This window comes from Diadema antillarum, unplaced genomic scaffold, assembly GCF_040938485.1.
Source record: "Diadema antillarum isolate AM-2024a unplaced genomic scaffold, OU_Dant_1.0 scf00000028, whole genome shotgun sequence".
Classification (NCBI taxonomy): domain Eukaryota; kingdom Metazoa; phylum Echinodermata; class Echinoidea; order Diadematoida; family Diadematidae; genus Diadema; species Diadema antillarum.
In genome coordinates, this window is record NW_027270917.1 from 1,866,194 (window position 1) to 1,886,564 (window position 20,371).

The 20,371-nt window shown below is 37.5% G+C and overlaps 1 protein-coding gene across 1 annotated transcript; it reads left to right on the forward strand.

Annotated features, from left to right (window-relative positions):
- The first annotated feature begins 1,750 nt into the window (after window positions 1-1,750).
- Window positions 1,751-16,154, forward strand: LOC139736649 (probable tubulin polyglutamylase TTLL9). Its single transcript, XM_071647401.1, has 13 exons — window positions 1,751-1,871; window positions 3,445-3,491; window positions 4,617-4,700; window positions 9,245-9,359; window positions 10,242-10,361; window positions 10,836-10,970; window positions 11,605-11,745; window positions 12,127-12,214; window positions 12,593-12,714; window positions 13,181-13,314; window positions 14,269-14,382; window positions 14,915-15,039; window positions 16,022-16,154. Exons 1-13 carry the CDS (start codon window positions 1,854-1,856, stop codon window positions 16,090-16,092), a joined length of 1,314 nt encoding a protein of 437 aa, XP_071503502.1. The 5' UTR covers window positions 1,751-1,853; the 3' UTR covers window positions 16,093-16,154.
- The last annotated feature ends 4,217 nt before the right edge of the window (window positions 16,155-20,371 follow it).

The following is a 20,371-nucleotide window of genomic DNA, read 5'->3' on the forward strand; positions in this document are numbered from 1 at the left end:
TTATCCCATCAGGTATGAACTCTACAAGGCAAAGTTTGACTCTATCATTTGTTGGTACATGTATTATCAGCAAAAAGCTGATTTTTTTTTTTTTGTGATATTTATAATCCTGCAATTAGCATTTGTGTGTATATCTCAACATCAGTATTTGACTACCAGTAAATGTTGCTTGATCTTTAATTCATCATCGGGTTTGTGTACGTCATAAAATTCAACACTCCCGTTTCTGTGTCGATGATATTGATTTTAGGTGAAATAATTATACTCTCACCAATAAATTATACTTTTGATATACTGTCAATTGAGCTGATATGTATGGAATTTCTGTTATGTGAGCCCCCTTGGTCATGATTGTTTGCATATTGTATAAAATGTGTGCCATATTTTGTCATGATAGATGGAATATGATGACTGCTGGGTGATAATCAGAGAGATGGAACTGAGATTGCTTGGTACCTAATTTAACAATATCTAGGTCATTTTAGCTATGGCAGAAGGGTAGAAAACACCTTGATCTCTCAACCTGGCCCTGATTCAGTCACCAATAACAATACAATGTATCAATAGCCGAGTACTGTATTCCTTTCCTCATCGTCGAGTATTCTTCCTGTCTATAACTTTGAGATATGTCTGTTACACAATTAATACCCAGTAAGTTGTTCATAAGTGGAATCATCCCATGTCTGTCAAGCTTGCCTATATATAGCAGCCACCTGCTGGATTCAGCCACTAAAGAAAATTCCCTCCAAGAGAAAAGCTTTGCTGAAGACCTAATAGCTTTTTAGTTTGTCTTGGGTGGCCGCTATAGACTGATTGACCTTTATGTACATGTAATTATGTAAGTGGATATATAATATGTATAAGGTATATAGTGCATATACATACATATATTCATAGCTATGTATGTATATACATGTATATGTATGTATGTATGTATATAGATAGATAGATAAATAGATAGATAGATAGATAGATAGATAGATAGATAGATAGAAAGATAGAAAGATTGATAGATATATAGATAACAAAAGAGAAAAAGAGAGAGAGAAGAGAGAAATAAATATATAATCTACAAGCACACGTAAGAACGACATAACAAAAACTGAAGTTCAGTTGGATGGCATGTTATAAGTGCTGCTTAATCCAGTTTCCAATCTGCATGCACAGAACATAGCATTCAAATTTTCTGTGTGTATCATGTTTGTATTTGAATTACTGGCACCTCTATCCCTGGCTGATTATTGAACAGTGTGGATCAAGGGCCTTGAATGGGCAGCTGACAGCCAGGATGCGATATGACAATATGCAAGTATCAATGTGAATTGTGTGTGTGTGTGTTGTGTGTGTGTGTGCGTTTGTGTGCGTGTGCGCGCACGTGGATTAATTAGGTATGTTATGGTAGCATTGCCTTTTCATTTTGTAGTACAGTGTATATATATAGCTGTATTTTCAGGTTGTTTGTAGTGTAAATTATATTATTTTGTGTTTACTGTGTTATCTATAGTTGCGCAAGATACAAAAAAGAGGGAATCTTTAATGTGAATTGGGAAAAGATGCTATGGACTCTGGATGAGGCATGCGTGACCGGTATGCACTTACCGGTATCGTCTTTGTTTTTATTTTCTTTTTCTTTTTTTCTGTGCACCCTTCACGTCAGTAGAGTTCACACGTTAGATAGTTACGATACGACGGTTGGTGCTGTGATGGCGCCATTCAATTAGCTATTCATCCGTCCTCCGTCGGCCATATACCTGGCGCATGCAGTCAAGCAGTGGTCCATTCTCGAACGAGCTCCATTTCTATGAGAAAAGAATCATGATTCGCCAAGGGTTTGGTTCAGGCAGGATATCATCATGAATAAAAATCCCAAGGTAAGTAGTTCTGTCAGTTTCCACATTTTAGACACCATAGCGTCTGAATACAAGGGCAAAAGTAAGCTGTGGTACGCGTGCGGTACGTTTGGGGCGCTCTCCCTGTGCACAGTACAGTTACAGAGCTTCGCGTTCGGGCTGGTCGCCGGTTAGTTTTACGTGGAGATCTATGTACCCAGGTCAGGGGCCTTTTGGGTCGACGCGGCGTCTCGTTGCCAAGGCGAGCAACCTGTTTCCAGGTTGAAACAATTTAATGCAATGCATTTTACAATGAGTCTATGAGCATTATCAAACGCTTGTAAAAAAATCTGACCAAAAGTTTTTTACCCGTGGGCTGTAATTCATCGAAACTTTTATTTGGGTTTCTAGATACACTCATTGATCATGAATGGCATGGAATGCTGATCTCTAAGTTCATACACGACAGCTACAATGACGTCAATGTACGTGTTGCTGTGTGCAGCATGCAGTCCCTCAACTAGAGACCCTATTGGTTTTGAATTCTGCTTTCAATTCATGCTTCCTAAATTAAATATAGATTATCTAGATATCTAACTTTGCGCTGCTAGGGCCTACTACTCAACTGTATGGTATTGTCATTGAGCACCAGGCAGAGCTAGACTGCATGGTTAAAATAAATGAATTGATACACCACGTCTAAATTTGTACTTTTGTAGATAATGGAACTTCTTGCTCTGTGCTCTGGTGTTTATACTGTATGCAGAATAATGTTATGGGTATCTGCTCAAATTAATTTTGCCACTGTAATGCAATTGTTACCCTCCTTATCATTTTGTGTTGCATTTAATGATGTACAGTGCAGCTAGTGGAGGCCCATCCAATTGTATAATAATATTAATATGCATATTATACAATTGGATGCATATATGCAAGCCAGGCCAGGTGTAATGTTAATTTTAGTTTTTGTTTTATGTTTGTATTAAATGTTTTTTAATATATGTGGTTGAATGAATGATGATGATAATGATGATGTTCATAATAATACTAATGATAATTATTATTATTATATTATTATTAGCATTATATACACTGTAGTTTCAATCGTAGCTAATTGATGCAGAATACTAGTACCCCTTGCAATTAGCAATTTGGTTATGCATGTATTTCCATTTTTGCAGAGCCTGCATAATTCATGTACAACATTTTATGCAGTGTACAAGTACATTTAGTCTTCAAGTATATGTGCCACAGTGTCATTTTTATCAATATTAGACTCTTTCTTCAGGGAAAATGAAGAACCATGAATCTTAATTGTTAATGTTCTCTGCATGTAGGCCTACAATTTATGGACCATTGTATCAGTACAATGTATGGTATGTAACAACTCTCGAGGAACTGTTCTCAGGTACATGTAGCTTAGGAGATACGTGAGCAGACAATTTCTCCTTTCTTTTTCTTTTTTTGTGTACATCTTTTCCACATTGCTCAGCTACAATGTATGGGTTTATTTCAAATAGTTATCTAATTGAAAATGGTATGATTACTTTGATGTGTTCCATTTACGAATAAACATGTACTATTATCTAAGACTTTTTTTTTTTTTTGTCTGTAGACCACACAGCAGTACCGGTTTTCAAGCCAGCGGCCTAGGGGCATTGGGTAAGAATGTGTTTTAATACACTTTGAATCTACAGTGGACATTTGTACTTTTTCTATTTTTTACTGAAATATTTACTGTAGCTCAGAATATTTGAATACAGTAATTCTCCTGTATGAGCATATGTGATGAATTTAGTTGTACAAAATTGTGTACATTTGTTAATTGTACTTACCCGGTACTAGTAAATGACATGAAATCAGCAAACAGTGCAAGATTACATTTTTTTACATTTTTTTTTTATCTGTGCAGTTTTATCAGTTTTCCATCCAAATGTAAGATATGTTTAAATTATCTATGAAATATAAGTTTGGTTTTTTTATTTGTTTTGTTTTGTTTTTAAGAGTAAAGATGCATGTGTGTAGACTTTTGTAAGTAGTGGTTTTGACATAGGGCTACTGGGTGACATGAGTCTAGCTTTTAAGTATCTTATTACCTGGTAACTATTTTGTTCATGTACAGCTGTTATATTGGTGTGTTTTTATTTCATACTTTTTGCATTATGTTCTAAACACATGTCCATAAACTTGTATCTTTAGGCTATTCTCGTGTAGATTTTATTTTAAAATATGATGTAATTACATAAAACTGCACATTTTAAAATAGGTTTTGAGTGAGCAGAAGTTGCGATATATGCTCTTGCTGGTGCTGAAAAGTAAAGTATGTGATTCCAAACACATGTAGGCTGAACACCATTTCTACATCATGGAAGATTTGGACCCCGTTTCATAAAAGATGTTAGGATGGCAACTCTTGCTGGAATGGCAACTTCCAATAGCAACGGCCAATCAGGAAGCTGGATTCTCATCATTACAATGACAATTGCCATTCTAGCTAGAGTTGCTATCATATCAACTTTTTATGAAACGGGGCCCAGATCTTTTGTGTCTATAAGTATAAAAAATATGTTAGATGAACATAAAATGTGCCATTATTGATCAATGTTCCCTTTATTTAGATTCTGCAGGAGTAATGATGTACCTTCTAGCTATTCTGTCTGTACTTCTGTAATGAATTATAGAAGAAAAGAAGAAAGCATTAACTAGATCTTCCTAACAGTGACATGTTGTTTGTAATATTGCTATTGAGGTTTCATGGTCTTTTTCTTGTCTTGCTTTTCTTTTCAGTGACAGGGCCATTCGTTTCAAGTGCTCCCTTCAGAACACCATTCTAGATGTCTTGAGATCCAAGGGCTGGGTCGAAGTCAGAGAGTAGGTTCCTTTTCAGAATTGTTCCTGAAGTAGGACAGGACTCTGTTTAAACTTTTGGTACCAGATCTAGCTTGTTCTTTTTCTTGTTCTTCAGTTTCAGGAGTACAGATATATATGTGTGTTGTAAAAACAGCTTACATTTTGCAGTCATAGCATGCTCCTTGCCAAAGAATGTTTGTATGTCAAATTTTGTTGTCAAATTTACCTGCAAAACAACTTCATTTTAATAGAAAAAGGTATTCCCATCAAAAAATATCAACAATTAAAGCTGTTTCACTTGACTGTGACTGGTGGAAGACTTATTGTTTTAATATGCAGACAAGACGTTTCCTTTGTTCCTTCATGGTTTTGTTCAAGTATCAGGAACAATCAGTTTGTCTGTTTACATAGTCAAGATAACAACTAGGCAATGAAATTGGCATCCACAAACTAAATATGAAATTGCTCTGTTAGTGCAAAGTAGGTATGGCTTTGTATAATGCTGTTTTTGTTACTGCTGTTTAATCTTTTGTTATGTGATATGAAGATGCTTATACATGTATGATGTATGTTTGCTGCTGTTTCATTATGTGGAGAACATGGGAGGATTGTGAGGCTTTCTGGTTGTAAAGGATAACATAATCTTGCAGTTATGTTTCACATGTGAATTAATTCATTCTTCAAAGGGAAAAGGACAAAATGTTTTCAAATAGCAAGGGTTGCATTTTGAGCTTATAAAATGCTTTTTGATTGGCAAAAAAAAAAATGCAGATGCATGCATCACAGTCATCAAAGTCTGTACATGTAATGTAAATGGGCTGTATGAAAGCTGCTGCATTTCCCCTTCTACTTGCCCCCCACCCTTTTTTTTTGTACATGCCTCGGGAGAGCAGAAAGCCATCATTACCCATATTGATGTTTTCTGTTCTGCTTCTGCTCTATTAATTCATTCCATTTTCTTCCCTCATGTTCTCAGTTTAAAGCTCACTCTTTTTTCTTTTTCTTTTTTTGTCACAAAGAGCATGTAGGGTAGATATTTCCCCCTCCTTTTCTTGTCTAATCCATATTTGTCTTTGCCTTCTGTTTTGTCTTCCAATTTTTCCCTGGTGAATTCCCTACTTTTTCTGGCCACTAATACACAATTCTCTCTCTTTGTTTGTTTGTTTGGGTTTTTTTTTTGTCATCTCGGTATGAGCATTATATTGAAGACATAGAAATGTGAAAATGACATCACAGTGACCAAGTTATACTCTCTACCGACACAACTACCTGGAGAGCAGCCTTGACTATGTTTAAGCTGTCAAAGATAATGATGTCGCCACTCACTCCCCCTGACTCCAAACTATGCCTTGTGCTTTGTTGGATGGCGTCCTCTTTTTTTTTTTAACAGTCTTTGCCTCGATCCTCTCTCTGTCTTTGCAGTGAGGGTGAGGTTGATTTCAATTGGGTTGATGTGGGCTGGATGAAGGAGCACTTTGACCGCAGCTACTTCAAGGAGCACATCCGGATAAACCACTTTAGAAATCACTTTGAGGTTAGCCCACTTCTCAAGCATTTCAGACCTAACACACAAAAAGAAAGGAAGGGGAAATGTTCTGGGAGTCATTAGCAAATAAAGGAGCAGAAATATGAATCTCACCAGAAAAATACTGATTTATATGACATGCATTGTTTTAAACCCTGCCACATTTTTATGGAAATTGAAGGTAGGAAAACAAAGTTGATGAAAGCTCTTTGCAGATGATTTTGTCCTGTGCATCAAGACAAAAAAGAAATCAACCCCACCCTCACAATACACACTAATATTGATATATTAATGGCACAGAATGAAGTTTGACTAAACCCTGTATGACGTATGGCAAGTAGGAGAAAATTTCATGTTTGTTTACATATATAGGCTTATGATTGCCTCGCACCTGGACACTGACATTGTTCACTGTCAAATCAATGAAATTTGATCAAAATTGGTTTGATTGTTTATAGTTTGGGATAATCTATTATTCATTCCCTATACTAGCACATGTTAATATGGTATAACAGGATAATGCAATATGAGCTCTTCCTTTCAGTTGTGTACAGACATGCAACTTAAAATAGTCCCTAATTATAAAGCATCTTGTTCAGTATCTCAATTGATATCTGAAATTTGTCTGGTAACATTTTTTTTTTTCGGGGGGGGGGGGGGGGGGGGGGGTGTTGGGCTACAAGTTATCAACAGTGATTAATTCAACATTAACATAATGTTAAATTATGATCTATAGTGTCCAGATTATATTTTGTGGAAAGTCCACCGCAGTATGCATACAAAATGTGTATAGAATGCTCTTGTAGGGTTCTATATTTGTTTCCCTAGCTTGGGACAATTTGGGAAACTAACCTCATCTTACTCTCCCATGCCTGGCTTACACACTACCACATATATTACGCAGATTGTTGATTTTTTTTTTCCAAGCTTTGAAATTGCCAATGATCATGTTCCATAAACCAGTAATATTTTAGATGTTTTCCATTGTTTTTCCCAATGCCTCATTGAATGAAGAGCTGCATTTGTTCCATGTATGATAAACCAATGGAATACAACTGAAATCACTCAATATATACCTAAGATGCTAAGATGACCAATGATTACATCAGTGGTTCCCTGGCTGATATTATCAGCGAGATTAAAGAAATCATTTTGCAATTAGAAGAGGAACAGCCTCTTACTGCACCTGGCTTTGTGAAAGAAACTTGTGATGAAATTTGTAAGCCTGGAGTACTTCTGTGCAGTATTCTCAACAATGAATGTCGAACCTCCCTTCAATACTTGTATCACAAACATATAATGTTTCATTCGTGCAGGAGACGAGATGCTAGCTCAACTTTTTGTTGTATTTGTTCTTTTGGGAAATGACTGCCATTCTTGCTGACATACTGTCCTTTTTGAATAAATTTGTGCAGTGCATCATATACAGGGGCTGCAGAAGCTAGGGTTTGCGGCTGAAGCTTCCTCACTTTTGAGGCATCTTCAATAAAATAAAAAAAAATAAAAAAAAATTAAATCAGAAAAAAAGTCAGAAAAAAATCTGGATGAGAAAAAACAACACCCATGACTTCATGAAGGGTCCGTATGTGGATTTTCCTGTCTAAGCTTTAATCGTTGACCCTTGACCCCCAGCAGCCCACACCCCTAAAAAAATTGGCCCCAGGTATGAGAGACGTTTATGTAGCTTTTTTGTCTTCTTAATATGCACTATACTTGAAGTATGAGGAGTTTAAATGGGAGGACAAGAGACCTTAAGAGGAAGAATAATTATGATGGGTCATAGAGTAGAAACCAATAGTTTTGAGTCAGAATTAACAATTGATAATTACTGTGAGCTTAAACTGATGATTCTTTATTTTTCAGTTTTATCAACATATATTTTTCTTTCTGTGTGTTGTAATTGATCACTAGAACTTGAGGGAGCACTGTAAATTGAAATACATGTAATATACTCGAAGCCAATACTCTTTTAAGGACTTGTAAAGTCTCGTCTTGTAAGGTAGTGTTTCTTTTCTATCTGTATGTAACATACAATCATGTTTCTGTTTGCTATGTGTGCACTAACAGCTAAGGGTGGGTGCTTAAAACAGATTCTGCAAAGATTTTTCATCAGATTCAAATTTGCATTGTCATGCTTTTTTTTTTTTTTGGTCTTATAAACAGTGGGGAAAATAACTGACATCTGTGTGATATTTCTGCTCCTTGAATTTGTATGACAGAGGCATGCTTGCTTTGTCCACTCCAAGCAATATCAGCATCATGTATTCTAGAAACTCCAGTGGGCAGTATTTGATGCAATGTGATACTTCGGTTGCCCAAGGCTAATTTCCTCCACCCAAAATTTTTCACTGCAAAACTGCCATTGATGTGATGTGTTATATGTCACAAAATGTGGATGGCAAGATCTATTTTCTTTTTTTTTTTAAACACAATTTGGGTCGTTACTTCCATCAATTTACCATTATTACCAATGTTCTCAACATTTTCAGGGTTGCCACTTCACAATTATAGCATCACGAACACACATCGTAATAAGCCAAATGCAGCATTCATCAGGTTTAGCAAACAATTTTTTCAGTGCATCCACTAAGACAGAGAATTGGTTTGTTTGTTGTTTTTTTTTCGTTTGAGCAAAGCATAAATATCTTTAAAGATTGTTTTCCCTTCAATACAAAACACATGAGGAAAGTAATCATCACCATCATCGTCATAATTTTACCTTCAGTATCGTCTCTACCATTTTCATCGCCACCAAAATAATTTACACCACCCATCATTGTAAATATCACCTGAAATCAGACTAAATTGGCACCCTGTAGTAAGCAATTACCAAAATGCCCAACCCTTCCTCAGCTCATCCCTTCTGCCTGCAGAAACAATTTTATGCTCCCAATTGCATTTTTCTTTTTTTAGATAAGTAATTATGTGCAATGCTGAGATATTGCTTGGAGTTCAAATGAAGCAAACACTGTCTTTTATGATATCCATAACACTAAGTGCATCAGGGGTATTTTACTTCAATGATGTATGTTCTGTGTAGAGATGACAATGAGTTTGATTTGTTCTGGGCGGACCGGGGCTGGATGAGGGAGTACTTTGACCAGTGTTTCATGGAGGACCATGTCCGCATCAACCACTTCCGCAATCACTACGAGGTGAGACTTGGGGTGCGGGCACCATACTGTATAGAAGGATGGTGATTTGATATGATTAATGCAGGAATGAGACCTGAAATTGTTTTACACCTGACAAGAGCAAAGAGTTAGAACTTGCGTATTAGCCAGGCATGGAAATTAGGTAAAAAGATGGTAAGCAGAAGAAGTTCAGGAGAAGCATTATTATGACATGATTATTCTTTTCTGTTTTTGTACCTTTATATTATGTTATTTTTGAAGGACAGTACTCTTACCAGTCCACGAATACAAAATTGCTATTTACTTGAGTTTGCCTCGTACTGCCAGTTGATCACCAAATAGCCTGCAGATAACATGAGTTTATCAAAGCTGGTGTTTTCTATGAGATCAACATTGAGAAACAGAATTGTACCCTAGCTAGTTGGTCTGTTTTAAAAGATGTATGTATGCAAGTATATAATGATTTCAAGATCAAAGTTCTCAAGGCATGATACATCATGTAATATCAGAGTCAATCTGAATTCCTAGATTATGCTTTTGAAACATGATATAGTATGCTTGAACCATGGTGAATCATATTCACTGTTATTTCAAATGGTGACAAAGTATAGTGTACAAAGGTTAATAATTGGAAGGTATTATATGATTGTTTTGGTCTTGACTGTGCGCACAGCATATTGGCAAAATTAGCCATTTTAATAGGCATTTAGGCGCACTCTCCACAGTCTTTTGCATAAAACAATGTTATAACGTACCACACCTCTATAGAAATATAAATCACATAAACATTACTAAGAGCTCTTGGGCCTTCCAAATTATCAAGAATTTTTTTTCTTTTTAAATCCCAAGGTTTCATTCAGTGTGTATTTTTATACAATTTTCTTCTTTCATATCTTTGTGCAGCTAACAAGAAAGAACCTGATGGTCAAGAACCTCAAGCGGCATCGCAAGATGCTTGAGCGTGAGAGTGGAAAAATTGAGGCCTCCAAATGTGACTTCTTCCCCACCACCTTTGAACTTCCGGTAACTTGACCATTTTGCCCACATATAGCGTAGCTACTGCCTAGTGTTGTGATATTTGATGCCAGATATACATGTATAGGATGGCTACTGAAATTCTGTTGTTGTGTTGAGACAGCCCCTTGGAATGCTGTATGTCAAGATGTTGCCTGATAGTTACAGTGTGCTCAAAGAAATTAAGACTTTTTTCGATTGATTGATTGATTGATTGCTGAATGCATTAAGACACATACCATATCGTCAGTTGACAGTCATTATATGTAATGTTTCAGAGATTAGTGTGATTCAAAAAGCAAAGAATTACCTGATACACAACAGGCCTAGCTGAAGTCAGTAAGAAAACTTTCCTGTGTCATCCTGCTCTCAAATGCTGCACACAGAAGTGCCGACTGCCCATGCCCATCAAACATTTATTTTCTCAGGCCTATTTACTTTTCTTGACTGCCACCCTCGATCTTCATGATATAATCCTTACAGTCCGAGTACCACATGTTCGTTGATGAGTTCAAGAAGAACCCTGGGTCGGTCTGGATCATGAAACCGGTCGCCAAGTCTCAAGGAAAGGGCATCTTTCTCTTCAGGAAGCTGAAAGACATCACAGACTGGAAGAAGGTGAGAACAAACTCCACCCTGTTTTGATTAAGAGTACTTTACCTGCAAAAGAGGCATACGATGATGACATTTAAAAAAAAGAAAAGAAACAAACTTCTGCACTCCAAACAGTTGCCATAAGCTCATCTTGAAAATGTGTCTATGAATAGATAATAATGATATAGAAAGTAAAAGCAGAGTCTGGAAATCACCCAATGAACAAGTGCTAATGTTTATTTAAATGTAATATTTGTTTGCATTTTGAAATATGTTTAGACTGTGGCTAACTATAGAATGGTTCAAGTTTTACCATTTGTAAGGCAATCGACAGAAGTAACACATTTTGTCGGAAAGAGTCATAATGAGATGTGTACATTCCAAGAGAGCAAGGCTGGGGCTTTTTGGTACACAGTGGAGACTCGATATAAAGAGATCTGATATAACAAAATACCTGATGTAACAAACTGATTTCTCCGGTTCCAATGAATTTATTTCCGTTGTGTTGTATTGTTTATTGACTACTGATATAACAAATTATCTGATATAAAGAACAAATTGTCTTGGTCCCAAGGATTTTGTTACCCTGAGTTTCCACTGTATAATCAAATTACGTGCGCTAATCTCTTATAAAAAATGTGCGATGCTCTCTCTGCAGAGCGACATTTACCGACCTCGAGATGAGAAGGCGGACGACAAGGAGCCGGTGGAAACCTACATCGTCTCCAAGTACATCGAGCGGCCCTACCTGATTGGAGGGAGGAAATTTGATCTCAGGGTCTATGTGCTGGTCACTTCGGTAGGTTATGAGAGTGATCGCTGGTTGAAATACCATGTGCATGGCTTAGTGTAATTTATTTTCATCTTGCTCTGTAAGTGAACTGATACTGTCATGTGCTACCCCCTGACAGTCTTTCAGTCACTGAACTGGTGCATCAACACGTCAAGAAACTGAAATGTGTGTGCTTTTAAACATCAATTTCATGTCCTAGCTAATATGGCATTAACTTTTGTTTACCTTGCAATTATTTTATATATTCATTATGACTGTAATTTACAGTGATGTTGACCATGCTTGAAAACAAGAAGGATTCACTTTATTGTACTTAAATCATAATGGTTGGCGATGTGTGTTTTCATTTTTGTTTTGTTTGTCTTGTTTTTATTCTTCTTATCACAGTACATTCCTCTGAAAGCCTGGTTGTATCGCAGTGGATTTGCCAGATTCTCGAATACGAGGTTTTCTCTGGATTCCATCGATGATGCATGTATCCTTCTGAAATGACTCACTTAACTTAACTTCTTTCGTTGTAGTTGCTTCTGCCTTGTCATCGGGGTAAAGGCAGTAGTCACTTTGCTGCATGAAATGTTTGAACATCAGCTTCACTTTGGTATCCCTGGTGGCTTAATTGTATTTTGTTCCTTGATTGTACATGTATTTCATCATTTGCTGAAAGGAAGAAATAGATGGAAAGAAAAATCTGGGCTGTGATGTGGTGAAGGAAGATTGTGCTAGTGTGATCTGTATACCTCTACAGACTATGCTTTTACAGTATGACATTCACACATGCTTGTATGAGATGAATACGTTTTATACTTGAAGACTTGCGTCAGAGTATTTTTCCTTGACTCCCAGCTGTGCTCAGATGTCCATCTGACCAATGTGGCCATACAAAAGACTGCCCCTGACTACGACCCTGAGAAGGGATGCAAGTGGTCCATGCCACAGATGAAGACGTATCTGACAGCGAAGCATGGCATTGAACTGGTGAGCAGTGGGGTATTTCACTTGCATTTTGTTCACGCGGACTGGTTCAAAAGTCTAGAGAAAGGAAGCTGTAGACATTTGAACAGTTAATCATAGTTCTACAACATAGATGTGTGCACTTGTCCAGTTTTGGTCACGTCAAAAAGCTCTAGGAACTGTTTTCCAAAGTTTATGTGTGCGTAAAGGGTATAAATGAATAGAAGTCTTTGTGTGTATAGTACCCAGGGTATCCATTTCAGGTCACTCTCGACAGATGCTCTACACATGTGTACTTTCCATTTAGGAAATGCCTCTGTGCTCCTTATTCTTACAACCATAATCAATATCATTCTATGAGTGAAGAAATGACCAATTTGAAAGCTACACTTGATAAATGTAAACTATCATCCAATCATGTTAGACTTGCAAACCAAAAGCAATCTTGAACACTGCAACACTTTTGTGTCTCACAACTTGTATTGCCAAGGTGGAGAATCTCTTCAGGGACATGAATGAAATCTTTATCAAGAGCCTCCAGAGTGTGCAGAAGATCATGATCAATGACAAGCACTGCTTCGAGCTCTATGGCTACGACATCCTCATGGACCAGAACCTCAAGCCGTAAGCCTCACCTACTTTAATTTATAGCCCAAGACTCATTACCGTCAACCCTCAAAGTGGTCATTGCTCAATGTAGATTTTAAGAAGTCAAGCAAATAAAATGTGCAAATCCTGTGAACAATAAGCAGCAGTTTAATTCCAGAGGAAGATATTTGGCAATTATGAAGAAGAAAAAATACATCTTTCTTGAATGTGATAACTGTTTTCTAATATATTCACTTTTACGTTTATTTAATCATTCATTTTAATATTTAGCCATCTGCATTTTAAAGATTTAAATGTAAATATACTAGGTTGTGTTTACTTCCACGGTACCTCAGATCTAGGGATATTTTAATTTAAACAGTCATAGATGTTAAAAGAAATATTTGTCAGTGGATCAATGAGTACCTTTAGAGGTACAAAATTGATGAATTCAATATTACTTCAAGTGAGGTTTCACTAAGATGTCTCCTACCATCTCAGTATCATGGCCCTTCTCTTTCTTTACTCCTGCTCTTCATCTCCTCTCCTCCATCATCATCATCTTTCCCAGTCTATCTGGCACAACAGACATCTGGGCCCCGTTTTATCAAAAGATAATATCGATTTTAAATTTCCTTACCACACAGACTGCCATAGACTTACAGTTGAAATATATAATCAATTTTAACTCTTCATAAAACAAGGCCCAGGGATGACAAGACACATATTTATGATAATACTACTAATAACAGATATGATTCATAATAGTGCCAAATCCACTCTGTGGAGTGATCTAGGTGCAAATAGAACCAAGGAAGAAGTTAGAGAAGTACAAAAAATGAATAAAAACAATGTGAACTCAGTTGATATTATACTGCAGAGCAGTGCCCCTAACACAGTGGAAAAATCAAACATAAAATATTATGATCTCTGACCGCTACATATGTCTTTGCTTCCAGTGACCTGCCATTGTATTTATCTTTCCTTCAGTTGGCTGATAGAAGTGAATGCATCCCCTTCACTGACGGCTAGCAGTCAGGAGGATTATGTCCTCAAATTTGGCCTCCTGGAAGATGTTCTCCACATTGTCGACATGGAAGCCAGGTACAGTGTGTGTCAAAATTTTATCACACCCGAACCCAACCGTCTACCAGTATCTACACCAATTTATATACTTTTTTTTTTTGTACCTTGAATGACAAAACTGAAAGGTAGGATCTCTCTTTGATGAATTGCTTTTGAATGACATTTGTATGTGGCGTATAACTTACAAAAAGGAAATGCGAGAGGGCAAATATGATAAATAAATAGGTAACAAGCATTGATTACTTTCATCTGTTCACTTGTTTGGTTATGGGAAATCAGCGAGTAGGAACTTTCCGTAGGCCTACCAGTATTACCACCTGTTACTCATTCTTGTTTGTTCAGGAAAGGTAAAGTATCGATTAGACCCTCATCTCACAACTGCAAAATTAACAGCATGCGAAAATGTCTCACAAGTAGCAATTTGCAAAAAATATTTGTATGCAAAAATGTGCAGCTCGTATAAATAAAAGTTATCTAACATCCTGGACTCACTCCCCCCCCCCCCCCCCCCACCCCCTCATAAAACTTTCTCACCCTTGTTTGCCCCCAGGATGACAGGCAAGGAGAAGAGGATAGGAGGCTTTGATCTGATGTGGGATGATGGGCCAGTCATGGCAGAGGAGGGTGGCGTGGACTGCATCAGTCCCCCCTCGTACTCCACCAACACCTTCCTTGGTGAGTCTCTACTCAATGTGTTGTCTGTGTGCCTCTAATAGCAGTGCCAAATGTGGTTGCATTGTTTTACACACAATCATGATGTCCATGATCTTTCTTCTGCAAAGGGTGCATGGCGACAGAATACTATTGGCTTTCTTTTCAATCAAGTTTTCTCCTTTGTTTAACAATACAGAAGCCTTTTGTGTTATGCATGTGTCACAGGTACAGGCGACTCGCGTTATAGCAAAGTCCTCAGAACAGGCAGTTTTGTTTCGATATTTTGAAATTTCTTTATAGCCAAGCAGTATTATGTACATAAAGATGTTAAAGATGCTAATTTGGGGGCCTAAAATTTTACTTCATAGTTCATTGTAATGAGAATTTCATTCTGTGTTCCTCATAATGAAGGCATTTCCAAATAACCTGTTAGAAGATTTGCTTAATGTCCGTGTCTGTGTTGCAGTGTTACTGGTAAAGCTGCTATTATTTCTAACACACACAATGCCAAAGAACAACACATGACACATATTGCATGACATCCGTACACACAAAGCATCTCAGTTTCGGGCACTCCAGGGCTTTACGCCTTTGAAATTCATGGAATTCCTGAGAATCTTATCTACTTTCTTGGCTCATGTACAGACATATTTGCCACTTCGATCCAAAATTAACATGGAAAGATGTTCCTATATCTTCACTAGATGAGCCTGTCCGTACAGGAACCACATCACTCATAGCTTGACAAACAGATACCATAATTTTTACTGCAACCTGTACACATTAAATCCCAAAATAGAGGTGATTAACCGATTTTGCAGGTTCAGTTCCTTTTATATTCTCTTGTTTTATTCTTGGTACAAGATACCCAAAATAATGAAATTTCAGTTGTCCCCAAGTGGCTCATCAAACTCCTTTAATGTTTTCCGCATACTTATCAAGTGTGCTGCTTCTCGGTAAACTTGTCGTTTTTCTTTTTCCTTTTGCTCCTCCAAACAAACAGGGTGCCACAATGACAGAAAGAGGCAACTCAGGCATCTCTTCAAGCAGTTGGCTGCCCAGAGGAAGACGTGAGGACATCAGCAAGTGCCCCTCTCCACTTTTCCACCTTAAAAATTGATGGAACTCGGACACAGTTATTGCCGCCCATGTCTATTCCCATGCCTCAGGGACTGAAGGAGATTTGAATGAAGCAGTGCCTTCAGTACAACGTGTAAAGAACGGCTACTGTGAAGTCCACCATGCAGCTATGCTTGATGTCATCAAGAAGTGTACATTCCTCTTTCTCAGTCTTTCACACAAGTCTTTAGTGTTTATGAGGACATTGATTGCTGGAAGCAATAGCTGAATAGCATGGTGGGAGAGGACTGATGCATTGTGAAATTCAGATTGTCCAGCAGGCTGGACCCTTTAGTTGTTGTTGGCGTTTCTTTCAGAAGAAACATTCTTTGTTTTAATTTTTCTATTAATGGCCTAAAGGAGGTTGAGCGACGCTAGGGCTTAGTTTTTGTCACACAGTGCCATCTTACTGTTATTTACTGATGTCTTTTTATAAGTTTTTAGTTTTGTAATCATGAAACCCGAACCAAGTATTGAATTGATTCAAGTATTTCAAATTGCTGATGTATGATTACATTTACAGTTTGGTACAATGTATTTTTGCTCATTTCCGAGAAATGTCTTTTGCTTTGTAATACACGAAGTGCTAAGTTCTGGGTTGAGTTTCATTACAGATGAATTTAAATGCCTAGTTACAGTTGCGATCTGTTCACCCAAGAAGGGCATAGTTTGCTCTCAGTAAAAACAATTGCCTATCTGTTCGTAGACACATTCTCTGGTACCTACATGCACGATGAATGTAAAAATCTCTGTCCCCTTTTAACATTTATTCTTTTTATGTTACCACATTGTGTCCTCTACAGCATAGGCATAGATTCACTCTTTGTAGATGTAAATTAACTTGGTTTATTCAAATTATCAATTCATGCATCAAGTTGTTTTTCCTGCAACTTGATTGACAAATTGCCCTTTGTCAACATAAATAAACTTTGATCATTCAGTGTCAGAGATCGTGTTTGATCGTCATGTTTCCTAGATCATGTGCTTTATCATGGCCATTACTCTAAGACTAATCAGTCGGTGTTTATTTATGTCAGAGGGCTTTCCTTTTTGTCAATCGGTTGCAATAATTTGAAGTTGTGGTCAATTTCTAGCAGCCATATAAACGATATCTGAACCTGAAGGTGATAGAAGCAGTAGTACACTGTATTACAACTGCTACAACCAAGTGCCTTTTTGGCAAGTGCCTCCAGAGCTTTGATGTGTGAATTTGGGAAAACATAGCACCTAAATCATGGCAGTTTTCTCACTCATTTATTTATCAAATCTTATGGTACATAATACAATGAATGCAGGTGTTTTTTTTTCTCATACAGTGTATTTGCAGGGTTCGAAATTGGCAATGGTCCGCTGGCCATTGGCCACCTGAAATCACATCGGACTAGCTAAAAATCATAAAATTCTGAAGTTACTAGTCCGTCTGGCCAGCCAAAATATTGCTTCAGTGTCAAAATTGATTCTAAGTAGTCCGCCTGGCTAGTTTTAAAAAAAAAAAGTTAAGTGCGACCCCTGATTTGGTTACCCAACACCATAATTCAGACAGAAAAACATCTAGTTTTTCGTCGGTTGAGAATGAGAAGGGCGTTAAGTTGTCTGTAAACACTGTGGGTTTAGTGGCAACTTACCGCCCTTCTCATTCTCATCAGACGCATTTTAGTTGTTAAATCATTGGATTCTGCCATGAGAGGGGGAAACGGAGAGGTCTGGGTTTGCGGTTGTCTGGACACGAAGTTGAATATGGTTTTCATTTGGATGATACAGTAACAGGCTCGACATTAACTTTGGCCCAGGGCCACTAGAAATTGATGTCAGGTCATCAAATTTCCAGAATGGTTATACAGTATTTTGGTGGCCCCATCAGGCAACTAAGATTGAAAATTGATTGTGTTTCTCTGTATTTTTGTATTTATTCAATTTATTTATTTATTTTTTTTTTAACCACCAAACTTTCAGATTCAAACAAATTGATGGCCCAAACGGGACATCAGACTCTGAGAGAGAAGTTTGTGTCGAGCCCTGCAGTATAGTATATATGGTATATACATGATGAAATGTAGGCTAGTGCACACAGTACGTGTACTTCAGTCAGTGTCAGTAATGTGGAGTCTTTACAACACTTTTTTTCTTCTTTTGCCTCATGATGACGGCCTCAAATGAATACCTTTGTTGCTTGTTTCTAGTTCCAATAAATGGTTGCAATGGTTACACTTTTAAAAGGAATGTATTTAGTGCTTGAGCTTGAGCGTATCTGCCAGTGTGTGTTGAAGATCAAATGCTCTGATTTAGGTTACGTGTATGAAGAAGTCAATGATCAAAATATGGCCATATTTGCAAACTTACTTGTGTGTTCCATTTACAAATGAGTGTGGAAAGGTATTTGATACATACAGTATACATGTATATATATACACATGCATGGTTTAGAGTGCTGTGCACCCTCTACACACGAACATTGCATGATTCATTCAAAATTCTTTACAAAAGCATGCTGTACTCCTCTTTTGTACACATTACAGAGACTTCTAGATATCCTCTCAGAGGGGGGAAGCTTTGCACTCAGCTGGGCCCAGATGACATGAAAGTCAAGTCAAAGCTAGGAAGACAGCCAGAGGCAACCACGTAACCACAAAGTCACATCAATCATGCATTAGGAGGCATGTCTTTGATATTCAAATGCCAAGTTTTCCTGTGATCATCAGCCCACTGAAGAAACTACTTGTTCTCCAAAAACTTGAAATCAAAAGGTACAATGTACTTGGACTGCGAAACCCTGTTATAGGGATATCACTGGGACTGCCAATTTTACCTTGTTATAACTGGTACCTCCTCACAAACATACTAGACCAGCTAAATACAGTAATGGAAATTGGGACTGCCTGACAGTGTTTCCCTGTATATAAAACACATAACATCACGTTCATGGATAGCAAAACTGAAAAAAAAAAAATTGCACACATTATCTAGGGTATATCGCTCTGCCAGTTTCATAATGTTTGCGCACATTGTTTATCCACTGTTATGCATACATGCTTAAAAAATAATACACTGCACAGATGGCGCATAAAACTAGCATCAAGGTTGCTTTTCTCATGTAACATTTTAACATGCACTAAAAGGGAAATGCTGCAAGCAGAGGCATTTGTATGAATTCAACACACGGACAAAAATTTCAGTGAAACGAGACCATTGGGGGAAGACATGATAATTCAAACCTAATGTATCAATAAATAATCTATTAATAGAAGCATTCTCGAAACAAAAATACAAAGTACATTTGTACAGTAGCAGTTAGGATCGTTTCAGACTATAACATTACCATGCACAGAATTCTTCAGTAGTTTTTCACACAAAACTACGCAAGAAAATCCAACGCTTTCTGTGGATTCTTGCCAAGGAATTAAACTTCTTTGTGTGAATAATGAGTGAGAACACAGCTTTGATACAGTACATATGTGTGGTCAGGAGAAGACGCATGAGGCATAAAGATGAAGAGTGCAAATCTTCCTACTCAGAAAGTGCGGAGTATTTCCAAAGAGACGATGATCACGTTATGGAGATGGATCTTCGATGGGCCACAGAAGACGTACCATTATCACAAATTGTTATGACCTAAACATCCAAATATTAGTCAAATCTAGCACATAAGTTCCCAGACAGTCTTTTGCTATCTTATAGAAATGATTTCATAACTTAAGCCAAGGGAAGAAACAAAATGGGCTACTCATTTTCTCTTAGAAATTAGTCCTTAGATTGCAACATGAACAGACGATCACTGCAGATGTTCCTTCAGTTATGTGGATCTTCAAAACAGTGATTTATTCAAACATGACATCTAAAGTGGCATTAGTTCCAGGGCCCATCAAAGTCTAGATGAAACTTACTCAAGCTGTTTGTAGCCTATGACTCATTCCCCATCTGTGTCCAGGGCAACCAAACACACCATCCTCCATCTTCAATGTATGTTTATGTCTTTCCATACATCACTATGGCTTTTAGTCTCCTCTATTTTCTCTTTCCTGGGCAGCACATCCCAACTTTACAGTACCATCTCTCCCCCAGTTCCTCATTAGAATCACAAACATACTGTCTGTCAGTCTGTCTGTCTGTCCGTCTCTGTCTATCCCAGGAAGCTTGCGGAATCCAACTATCTTATCTTCCATCGGTAACAACACCAGAGACCTTTGGCTGCCCTTTCCTCTTAACTTGTAATATCTCTACCCAGTCCATCTTTCCC

What these genes read in the sequence shown, in the direction of transcription:
- LOC139736649 (XM_071647401.1), top strand. An exon ending in CCACCACCTTTGAACTTCCG is followed by an intron (nt 10,362 to 10,835) that starts GTAACTTGACCA and finishes TAATCCTTACAG; the next exon opens with TCCGAGTACCACATGTTCGT. An exon ending in ATTGTCGACATGGAAGCCAG is followed by an intron (nt 14,383 to 14,914) that starts GTACAGTGTGTG and finishes GTTTGCCCCCAG; the next exon opens with GATGACAGGCAAGGAGAAGA.